The sequence below is a fragment of the Palaemon carinicauda genome, chromosome 39, assembly GCF_036898095.1.
Source record: "Palaemon carinicauda isolate YSFRI2023 chromosome 39, ASM3689809v2, whole genome shotgun sequence".
NCBI classification, from domain to species: domain Eukaryota; kingdom Metazoa; phylum Arthropoda; class Malacostraca; order Decapoda; family Palaemonidae; genus Palaemon; species Palaemon carinicauda.
In genome coordinates this window covers 12,745,550-12,757,629 of record NC_090763.1, presented here as the reverse complement: position 1 = coordinate 12,757,629, position 12,080 = coordinate 12,745,550, and the positions used below count along the sequence as shown (strand labels likewise).

The following is a 12,080-nucleotide window of genomic DNA, read 5'->3' as shown; positions in this document are numbered from 1 at the left end:
AGAGAGAGAGAGACCGTAGTCAAACTCGATCGCGACCCATGAAATTACACTGTGGTGGCCTAACTGCCGAGGGCTCCACGGAGATATCGTACACTACACACACAAGCACGAACTCCGAAAAGGAAACTTACTGATTTCTATACTCAAATATATCCATAAACACAAAAATATGTTTACATATATATTGAGTATAAGAAAAGTAAGTGATTAAGTAAAGACAAAACATATAATGGCTGCCAAGCGAGGACGAAGACAGGCATGACTGTACATCGTCCGAGCCAAAAGTGAAGTGAGACATTTCACCGGTGTGTGAGGGGGGGAGGGGTAGCAAGCTACCCCTCCCCTACCCCTGCTAACTAGCGCGGGGGTAGTAAACCCTCGTTAAAATCTAATGGCTCGTCAATTTCAGCTACGCCGAAAGTAAACCCTATGTAAATAGCGTGGTTTGTATTTCGGTTAAGGAACAAAATACAGTTCTGTTCATTGTGTTATTTAATTTTAAAATTTACTTATTAATATAAAATTAATTGTAAATATATAATCATGACATCAAAAGGAAAAAATGTTACTATCTGTTATTTATTTACCCAAATGAAAGAAAAATATATAGCTAATGATTTGACATGCGTAGTAGCATTTAACGTACGTACGTACTTTACTTAAAAATGTACTTATGATATAAAATTGGAGAGCAGGATCATACGGCAGTAACTAGCATCAAGGTAGGAAGATAACCAATGGGAGAGCAGGATGATGGTGTCGAGATTACAGTTTGGCGGTGCTCAAATTTTAAAATAATTTTCAGAGGCCAGGCGAATCTCTTATATCTCATTTCGTATCATGAAATTTTTTTCATAATACGAGGCAAAAAATCTTTGCATCTTGTTTTGTAGTAGGAATTTTTCATATATAGAAACTTTTGTATCAAGAGGTATTACTGTATGGTTAAATACAGTAACAAGTTGAGAACATGAATAAATTACTTTTACAAGATTTATTAGTACAGAATTAAAAAATTGCAAGATCTTTCCATTATCAATAACAAAACAGAATACATACCAGACATTATTCCACAGAAAATCTCTACCAACATTCCTAGGCCATATCCTTTATGGCCAGATTGTGTCTCTGAGCCACCAAGAGGCATCAAAGCCCCAACCATAGCCTCAGCAGGATCAGTAGTGGTTTTACCCTCTTTATCTAGAGCCCACCCTTCGGGAATTGGTTTTTCCTTTCTACGCTGCACCTCGAGCTTACAAAAAAAAAAAAAAAAAAAATAATCATAAAAAGAAGAGCCACCTACCGAGCCAAAACTTTGAACCTTTTCAGTAGAAAAAAATCATCAGCATTATAAGCAATGTTGTGTAATTAGCCTTTACTCTGCTTGGTTAAAACAACTTAAAGTGCCCTTTTCGCTGGTCCATGAAAATCTCGGAAAAAGTACTGAAGAAGAAAAAGCATGTGCTCATGCAATACAAGTAAAAGAAAGACCAAGAGTTTCACCCATATAACAAATTTAAATATTGTTTGCCTGCTCTTGCAAGAACAGTGTTTTGCCACACTTGTTTAGCTATCACCATTTCTTTCAATTTGTCACTTTTTTTTTTTTTTATTAAATTTTACCTTCAAGTGGTAAGTTTACTTTTATAAACTGCTGGAGTAAAATGTTATTTTCATTAGTAAAATAAATTTTTGAATATACTTACCCGATGATCATGTAGCTGTCAACTCTGTTGCCCGACAGAAATCTACGGTCGGGATACGCCAGCGATCGCTATACAGGTGGGGGTGTACACAACAGCGCCATCTGTGAGCAGGTACTCAAGTACTTCTTGTCAACAAGAACTCAATTTTCTCCTCGGTCCACTGGTTCTCTATAGGGAGGAAGGGCGGGTCCTTAAATTCATGATCATCGGGTAAGTATATTCAAAAATTTATTTTACTAATGAAAATAACATTTTTCAATATTAATCTTACCCGATGATCATGTAGCTGATTCACACCCAGGGTGGTGGGTGGAGACCAGCATACATGTTAACAAAGAAGCTAAGTATCCCGTATCTTATTTTAGCCGTTATTCAAAATAACAAACATAAAATAAATAAGTACCTGGTAAGGAAGTCGACTTGAACCATTACTCTGCCTTTTTAAGTACGTCTTCCTTACTGAGCCTAGCGATCCTCTTAGGATGCTGAGCGACTCCTAGGTGCTGAAGTATTAAGGGCTGCAACCCATACTAAAGGACCTCATAACAACCTCTAATCTAGGCGCTTCTCAAGAAAGAATTTGACCACCCGCCAAATCAACCAGGATGCGGAAGGCTTCTTAGCCTTCCGGACAACCCAGAAATATTTCAAGAGAAAGATTAAAAAGGTTCTGGAATTAGGGAATTGTAGTGGTGGAGCCCCCACCACTACTGCACTCGTTGCTACGAATGGTCCCAGATTGTAGCAGTTCTCGTAAAGAGACTGGACATTCTTAAGATAAAAGACGCGAACACTGATTAGCTTTTCCGAAAGGTTGCGTCGAAAATATTTTGCAGAGATCTATTTTATTAAAAGGTCACGGAAGTTGTGATAGCTCTAACTTCGTGTGTCCTTACCTTCAGCCAAGCTTGGTCTTCCTCATTCAGAAGGGAATGAGCTTCTCGTATTAACAGTCTGAAAATAATAGGATAAAGAATTCTCTGACATAGGCAAAGATGAATTCTTAACTGAACACCATAAAGCTTCAGACGGGCCTCATAAAGGTTTTTAAAAAAGAACTTAAGAGCTCTACAGGACATAATACTCTTTCTAGTTCCTTTCCAACCATATCGATAAGTTTGGAATAACGAACGATATTGGTCAAGGCCGAGAAGGCAGCTCGTGTTTGGCTAGAAAACCAAGATGTAGAAAATGTAGCCGTTTCGGATGAAAATCCGATGTTCTTGCTGAAGGCATGAATCTCACTGACTCTTTTAGCTGGTAAAGCATATCAGGAAAAGAGTCTTAAAGGTGAGATCTTTCAGGGAGGCTGATTGAAGTGGTTCGAACCTGTCTAACATAAGGAATCTTAGAACCACGTCTAAATTCCAACCAGGTGTAACCAAACGACGCTCCTTCGTGGTCTCAAAAGACTTAAGGAGGTCCTGTAGATCTTTATTGTTAAAAAGATCTAAGCCTCTGTGACGGAAGACTGATGCCAACAAGCTTCTGTAACCCTTGAAAGTGGGAGCTGAAAGAGATCGCTCTTTTCTCAGATATAAGAGGAAGTCAGCTATTTGAGTTACAGAGGTACTGGTCGAGGATACGGATACTGACTTGCACCAGTTTAGGAAGATTCCCCACTTCGATTGGTAGACTCTAAGGGTGGATGTTCTCCTTGCTCTAACAATCGCTCTGGTTGCCTCCTTCGAAAAACCTCTAGTTCTCGAGAGTCTTTCGATACTCTGAAGGCAGTGAGACGAAGAGCGTGGAGGCCTTGGAGTACCTTCTTACGCGTGGCAGACGTAGCAGGTCCACCCTTAGGGGAAGAGTTCTGGGAACGTCTACTAGCCATCGAAGTACCTCGGTAAGTTATTCTCTCGCGGGCCAGAGGGAAGCAACTAGTGTCAACTTTGTCCCAACGTGAGAGGCGAACTTCTGCAGTACCTTGTTGACAAACTAGAACGGAGGGAATGCATATAGATCTAGATGAGACTAATCTAGTAGAAAGGCATCTAAAAGAACCACTGCTGGGTCTGTTGAGAGCCTCTTGGACATCGAGGTTGCGAAGAGATCCATGGTTGGATGGCCCCAAGTGACCCAAAGTCTCTTGCATACATCTCTGTGGAGGGTCCAATATGTTGGAATTATTGTCCCTTCCTACTGAGACAAACTGCTAAGACATTCAAGTTGCCTTGGAAGAAATTGTTACTAGTGAAAAGTCAAGACCTGTTGAACAGGAGAGGAGGTCACTAGCGAACTCGCACCATGTCAGAGAGTAGGTCCCTCCTTGCTAGGAGATGAACATCAAAGCAGGGAGTTGTCCGTGTTGACCTCCATTACTTTGTCTTGAAGGAGAGACCTGAAGCTTTTCCAGGTCAGACTTACTGCCAGAAGCTTCTTGCAGTTAAAATGCATTGTCCTTTGACGCGAGTTCCATAATCCCGAGCATTCCCTACCGCCTAAGGTCGCACCCCAGCCTACGTCCGATGCGTCTGAGAAGAGAACGTGGTTGGGAGTCTGAACAGTCAGGGGGAAGACCCTATAAAAGGTTGATAAAGTCCTTTCCTCAGGTTAGACCAGACTTATCTTCCGGAAACCGGGATCGAGACCGCTTGTAGCGTCTTGTCCTTTTCCAGTGAAGAGCTAGATGAAACCGAAGAGGACGGAGGTGTAGTCTTCCAAGTGACACCAAATGCACCCCGGATGACAGTGTCCTAACCAGACTCATCCACAGCCTGACAGGCCGTATTCCTTCTTCAGCATCTTCTGGATGGATAGCAGGGCTGGGGATTGATCTTCTCGTTCAGCCATGTCCTCATCAGAGGGTTCCTCATCCGAAACTGATGAGGAAACGGCAACGGAGTGGGCAACGTCTGACTCGCTGAATCCGGTCGCACTGGTGGATGCGTGACGGAGCCGGACACAAGATCATGGTACTGCTGCACAGTCTGTGAACTGTCAACCATGGGGAAGCGAGGAAGTACAGCGACAACCCGAAACTGTCTAGACTGTCTGGGTAGTACAGACAACTCCTTATCAGGTTGCTGAGGTTGCCGCACTGCGTCACAACAAGTCACCTCTGCTGGTTGTTGAACGTCTTCCCAGACACACTGACTCCGTAAAAAAATCCTCTATCAAGGACTAAGCTTGGACTGCATGTCTTGCAACAAAGCCCAAGGTCTATGGGAGCAGGTGTGGCAACAGACGGGGTTAGCGACTGAAGCGGAACCATTTACCCTCCCTGGAAGCATGTTATGCTTAAATAAAAGTCCATAGGAGGCTAAGCAGCTTAAGGCTCCTCTCCAAATGACAGAGTCCTCAAGGGAATACCAGAAGGAGGGAGAACAGCACTTTCTCATCTACAGGAACCATATCCGAGAAAAGCTAGGTTCTCTCAGTGAGGGTTTCACTGGTGCAAAAGCAGCAGACCAGAAGGCAACGTTATGAAACTGCTTGACAGTCTGTGAACTGTCAAAAACTGAACTGTCAACCACAACAGGAGCGTGAGGACATACAGCACTGGTGTATAAGTAGCAGACCAGAAGGCAACGTCATGTAACTGTATGACAGTTTGTGAGTTGGCAACAACCAAAGTTGTGTGGGGAAGCCTCAACTCCTGACTGACTAGTTTGCTGCTGGCGAGTGGCGGTAACCACAGTGTGTTGCGGAGGCTGACACACCGTGTCAAAACACGGCAGCTTGTGGTAGCTCACGCACGGCAACGGAGTGCTCTGTGTGTGGGAGTCATCATACATCTGGCAGGGTTGACTTGTGCATGGGTGGAGGAGCTCTCACAACAAGAGTGTGAGAGCAGGAAGCCATGCCGGGCGCACAACCGTGGGAGGTGTAGGCCCACGGGTGCATCGTCAACCTTCTCCGCAGTCGGAGTGTGGGAGCTGGCAACAACAAAAGCAGAGTGCTGGAGCGTGGGAGGGGCTGCGGTGGGTTGAGGAGCATGCGGTATGGTATGCGGAGCATGCTGTAAGGTATGCGGCTCATGCTGCATGGTATGCGGAGCATGCTGTAAGGTATGCAGAGCATGCTGCATGGTATGCGGAGCATGCTGTAAGGTATGCAGAGCATGCTGCATGGGCTGCGGAGAATGCCGCATAGTGCTGGAACCCGGCAGCTCTACAGAACCTTCCCACTGCTGATGCGGTAGCTCACGCATGTTAGCAGATGGTGCAGCAAGAACATGCGTCTGGCAGGGTGGACTGCGCATCGGTGGTGGAGCTCTCACAGGTGGAGGGTGGGAGCAGGCAGCCGCAGTATCTGCTGAGCGCACAACCTCGGCGGGTTGTAGGTTAACAGGTGCATTGTCAACCTTCCAGCATGATACTCCTGCATGAAGGAGCAAGCTGAGACTGTATAGTCTGCAGCATGGACCACTAGGGTTTATGAAAGACAACAACAAACGGAGCTACTGTCCGTTGTGACTGAGGGTCTAAAACCGCTGGTGCGGCAACAGACGGAGTTACTGCCTGTTGCGGTACCACCTTGCCTCTCTTGGGAGGTGTGCAGTTGTCGTACTGCAGCAAGTCCGAACTGACCCAGTGGCTACACCTAGGCCGTTGGACTTGCGCGGAAGGGACCGACTTGCACTTAAAAGCTGCAAGATTTGGTCCATGGTTTCTGCGAGAAACCTCTTCCGCAGACGAGGAATAAATGGGCTCTCTCGTCTTTGTGTGGGTGGGGTGATCACGTCGGCAACGTGTGTAGATACACCCGAAACCACGGAGGGAAACGTCTGTTCGTTGATCAAGGCCTGTGGAACCCATAAGTCCTTCGACATTACTTCTCCCCTGGGCTTGGGAGCTTGTAAGAGGTATCGGACTAGGTGAACAACTGGCACGAACAGACGAACCCTCGAACGCAACACTGTAACACTTTGCGCATATCACTTTATCACTTTTGATTTTCTGTTTGCACTTATTTCACTGAACTCGAAACTTTAAGTGGTTTGTACCTGAAACACGCAATCCTATCCTTCATTAAAAGGTAGTAATTGCGAAAACAGTATTACAATGTAACAGAAAAACATAATGAAAAATAAAGAATTCAGTGGCTGGAAAAGAGCCTAAACACTAGATCAAATAAACTACGTTTAAAATCTCTCACAGCATAAGGCCTGGGAACAAGAATAAAACTCTAGAAACGTTTTACCTTCTTCCCCTATAGCGACTAGGGAGAAGAGCAAAAAAACGAGAACAACGTTACCCGCTTGAACGAAACGTTTATCCTCCTCTCTCTCCCTCCGTCTCTATCTCTCTCTCTCTCTCTCTCTTGACTTAGAAGCTGAGAGATGAGCCCAATTATATATATCGTTAAAACATATTATTTGTTAAAGGAAAAAAACTGAAAGGTTTCCCAAATAAAAAGTTCCTTTATTAGAATTAAAACCATTTAAGCTAAGAAAGAATGAACGAAACGCTAGAATCGGTTTACTCTTACTGCAACGTGAAACCGTGAAATACTCTCTCTCTATCGTAACGATAGAGCGCAAGTTGAACGTTCTGAACGTCAACAACTGCGGAGACTAAACAAAACGTTAGTTCAACTTTGAAAACAGTACGAGACTATCAAAGAAATTCTTTCAAAAACATTAAAATTAAAATAGCATAAATTCTTAACAGGAAAAACGATATGACGGGCTCAATGTTAATAAACTTCGGTTCCAAGTAAGGACCGCCTACTATTAGGAAAGGTCGCATATAAACAAACATAAAAATTAATTTTTATAAGTTTATAATAAATGGAAGTTAATCGAAGAGGCCTATAAATGGCGGAGAGATATAAAATAAATCTATAACTTTGTTAAGCAAAATTACCAAAAACCTAAACACACTTCCGTCTAAGGGAAGGGTGGTTATAAAAAGTGAAAGAGAGTCTATACTCTCTTCGACACCAACACTTCCGTCTAAGGGAAGGGTCGGCCATTTAAAAGTGAAAGAGAGTCCATACTCTCTTCGTCACCATAATTAAATCAAATTAATTCCAAAAGCTTGCTAAGCTAATGATAAAGCTTCCTGAATAGCGAGGGCTAAACTCTAGAGCAAATACATCACCAAATCGTGAACAATAACTCCAGAATCAACAGCGTATCCAAGTAGGTCTAGCCGGTGGCACGACAGAGGAAAAATTGAGTTCTTGTTGACAAGAAGTACTTGAGTACCTGACCACAGATGGCGCTGTTGAGTACACCCCCACCTGGATAGCGATCGCTGGCGTATCCCGACCGTAGATTTCTGTCGGGCAACGGAGTTGACAGCTACATGATCATCGGGTAAGATTAATATTGAAAAAACAGTATTACAATGTAACAGAAAAACATAATGAAAGATAAAGAATTCAGTGGCTGGAAAAGAGACTAAACACTAGATCAAATAAACTACGTTTAAAATCTCTCACCGCATAAAGCCTGGGAACAAGAATAAAACTCTAGAAACGTTTTACCTTCTTCCCCTATAGCGACTAGGGAGAAGAGCAAAAAAAACGAGAACAACGTTACCCGCTTGAACGAAACGTTTATCCTCCTCTCTCTCCCTCCGTCTCTATCTCTCTCTCTCTCTCTCTTGACTTAGAACCTGAGAGATGAGCCCAATTATATATATCGTTAAAACATATTATTTGTTAAAGGAAAAAAACTGAAAGGTTTCCCAAATAAAAAGTTCCTTTATTAGAATTAAAACCATTTAAGCTAAGAAAGAATGAACGAAACGCTAGAATCGGTTTACTCTTACTGCAACGTGAAACCGTGAAATACTCTCTCTCTATCGTAACGATAGAGCGCAAGTTGAACGTTCTGAACGTCAACAACTGCGGAGACTAAACAAAACGTTAGTTCAACTTTGAAAACAGTACGAGACTATCAAAGAAATTCTTTCAAAAACATTAAAATTAAAATAGCATAAATTCTTAACAGGAAAAACGATATGACGGGCTCAATGTTAATTAACTTCGGTTCCAAGTAAGGACCGCCTACTATTAGGAAAGGTCGCATATAAACAAACAAAAATTAATTTTTATAAGTTTATAATAAATGGAAGTTAATCGAAGAGGCCTATAAATGGCGGAGAGATATAAAATAAATCTATAACTTTGTTAAGCAAAATTACCAAAAACCTAAACACACTTCCGTCTAAGGGAAGGGTGGGTATAAAAAGTGAAAGAGAGTCTATACTCTCTTCGACACCAACACTTCCGTCTAAGGGAAGGGTCGGCCATTTAAAAGTGAAAGAGAGTCCATACTCTCTTCGTCACCATAATAAAATCAAATTAATTCCAAAAGCTAGCTAAGCTAATGATAAAGCTTCCTGAATAGCGAAGGCTAAACTCTAGAGCAAATACATCACCAAATCGTGAACAATAACTCCAGAATCAACAGCGTATCCAAGTAGGTCTAGCCGGTGGCACGACAGAGGAAAAATTGAGTTCTTGTTGACAAGAAGTACTTGAGTACCTGCTCACAGATGGCGCTGTTGTGTACACCCCCACCTGTATAGCGATCGCTGGCGTATCCCGACCGTAGATTTCTGTCGGGCAACAGAGTTGACAGCTACATGATCATCGGGTAAGATTAATATTGAAAAAGATGTTTTAACATGAAGTGGGGCACCTTTTGGTGATAGTGCCAGAGTTGTACTCTACATTTTTTTTTTTTTAGTGCAAGAGAAGTCATCATCTTCTGAAGGCCATAAGAGCACTAGTCTCCCTAGTATTAGACTAAGAAATTTCCCACACATTTCAGTTCTCATACAGTACAGCCCCAGTCCGAGAGTGAATTGGCTGGGAATAGAAACAAATTTACCTTCAGGTCTGACATCATCCGATGGAACTGTAAGGACATCAGGCCTCGTTTTGAAGACCTACAATTACTAATGCATGACCACAATCCTGTTGTTTATGTCTTCGAGAAACTAAACTGGGCAATGCAATATACAACCCTGGTTTAAATTGTAAAAAATATATAAAATGTTATTTTTATTAGTAAAATAAATTTTTGAATATACTTACCCGATAATCATGTAGCTGTCAACTCCGTTGCCCGACAGAATTCTATGGAGGGATACGCCAGCTATCACAATACTAGAAGGGGGTGTACTTACCAGCGCCACCTGTGGCCAGGTACTAAAGTACTTCTTGTTGACACCTCCTCAATTATTCCTCGGTCCACTGGTTCTCTATGGGGAGGAAGGGAGGGTCGATTAAATCATGATTATCGGGTAAGTATATTCAAAAATTTATTTTACTAATAAAAATAACATTTTTCAATATTAAACTTACCCGATAATCATGTAGCTGATTCACACCCAGGGGGGTGGGTGAAAACCAGTGTACAAGATTAAAGGATAGCTAAGTATCCCATATTTCATATAACAGTTATCTCAAATAACAATGAAATAATAAGTACCTGGTAAGGAAGTCGAATTGAACCGTTACTCTGCCTCTTTTTTAAGTTCGTCTTCCTTACTGAGCGCAGCGTTCCTCTTGGAGGCTGAATCAACCCAAAGGTGCTAAAGTATATAGGGTTGCAACCCCTACTAAAGGACCTCTACAAAACCTCTAACCCAGGCGCTTCTCAAGAATGAATAGACCACCCGCCAAATCAAAAGGATGCGGAAGGCTTCTTAGCCTACCGTAACAACCATAAAAACAACAATAAAAGCATTCAAGAGAAAGGTTAAAAAAGGTTATGGGATTAAGGGAATGTAGTGGCTGAGCCCTCACCTACTACTGCACTCGCTGCTACGAATGGTCCCAGGGTGTAGCAGTTCTCGTAAAGAGACTGGACATCTTTAAGATAAAATGATGCAAACACTGACTTGCTCCTCCAATAGGTTGCATCCATTATGCTCTGCAGAGAACGGTTTTTATTAAAGGCCATCGAAGTAGCTACGGCTCTTACTTCGTGGGTCCTTACCTTCAGCAATGCAAGGTCTTCCTCCTTTAAGTGAGAATGGGCTTCTCTAATCAGAAGCCTTATATAATACGAAACCCCGTTCTTGGACATGGGCCTCGAAGGTTTCTTGATGGCACACCATAAGGCTTCTGACTGTCCTCGAATAGGTTTAGACCTCTTAAGATAATATTTGAGAGCTCTGACAGGGCAAAGAACTCTCTCTAGTTCGTTACCTACCATGTTGGAGAGGCTAGGTATTTCAAACGATCTAGGCCAAGGACGTGAAGGAAGTTCGTTCTTTGCTAGGAATCCGAGCTGAAAAGAACATGTTGCAGATTCGGTCGTGAAACCAATGTTCTTGCTGAAGGCATGAACCTCACTGACTCTCTTAGCTGTTGCAAGGCAGACGAGAAAAAGAGTCTTGAGGGTAAGGTCCTTGAAGGAAGCTGACTGGAGAGGTTCGAACCTAGGTGACATAAGGAACCTTAAGACTACGTCTAGGTTCCAGCCTGGAGTGGATAGACGACGCTCTTTAGACGTCTCAAAAGACTTAAGAATGTCTTGAAGGTCCTTGTTGGAAGAAAGGTCCAAACCTCTGTGGCGGAGAACTGAAGCCAACATACTCCTATACCCTTTAATCGTAGGGGCTGAAAGGGATCTCTCATTCCTAAGATGTAGAAGGAAGTCAGCTATTTGGGTCACAGAGGTATTGGTAGAGGATATTGAATTGGCTCTACACCAGCTTCGGAAGACTTCCCACTTAGATTGGTAGACTCTACGAGTGGAAACCCTTCTTGCTCTGGCAATCGCACTGGCTGCCTCCTTCGAAAAGCCTCTAGCTCTAGCGAATCTTTCGACAGTCTGAAGGCAGTCAGCCGAAGAGCGTGGAGGTTTGGGTGTAACCTGTCTACGTGAGGTTGACGTAGAAGGTCCACTCTTAGAGGTAGAGTCCTGGGGAAGTCGACTAGCCATTGAAGTACCTCTGTGAACCATTCTCTTGCAGGCCAAAGGGGAGCAACCAGCGTCAGCCGTGTCCCTTCGTGCGAGATGAATTTCTGCAGAACTTTGTTTATTATCTTGAACGGTGGGAATGCGTAAAGGTCGAGATGGGACCAGTTCAGTAGATAAGCATCCACATGAACTGCTGCAGGGTCTGGAACAGGGGAACAGTACAGCGGAAGTCTCTTGGTTATGGAGGTGGCAAACGAATCTATGGTAGGTTGACCCCACAAGGTCCAAAGTCTGTTGCACACACTCTTGTGGAGGGTCCATTCCGTGGGAATGACCTGATCCCTTCTGCTTAGGCGATCTGCTGAGACGTTCATATTGCCCTGAATGAACCTCGTGACCAGAGTGAGGTTTAGACCTCTTGACCAAATGAGGAGGTCCCTTGCGATCTCGTATAGGCTCCTCGAATGGGTCCCTCCTTGCTTGGAGATGTAAGCCAAGGCTGTGGTGTTGTCTGAGTTCACCTCCACCACTTTGCCTAGCAG

At 43.3% G+C, this 12,080-nt stretch overlaps 1 protein-coding gene across 6 annotated transcripts in view; it reads right to left on the bottom strand.

The window, feature by feature from the left end:
• LOC137631010 (uncharacterized oxidoreductase YjmC-like) overlaps positions 1-12,080 on the bottom strand; it is a 101,488-nt gene that overhangs the window by 17,390 nt on the left and 72,018 nt on the right. For 5 of the 6 annotated variants that reach the window (XM_068362555.1, XM_068362553.1, XM_068362552.1 and 2 more), the window contains one exon: positions 1,060-1,252. The exons of the other annotated variant lie outside the window; for it this stretch is intronic. In XM_068362555.1, coding sequence (XP_068218656.1) covers positions 1,060-1,252 — 193 coding nt within the window. The remainder of the gene's footprint in view (positions 1-1,059; positions 1,253-12,080) is intronic. 6 annotated transcript variants of the gene reach the window in all.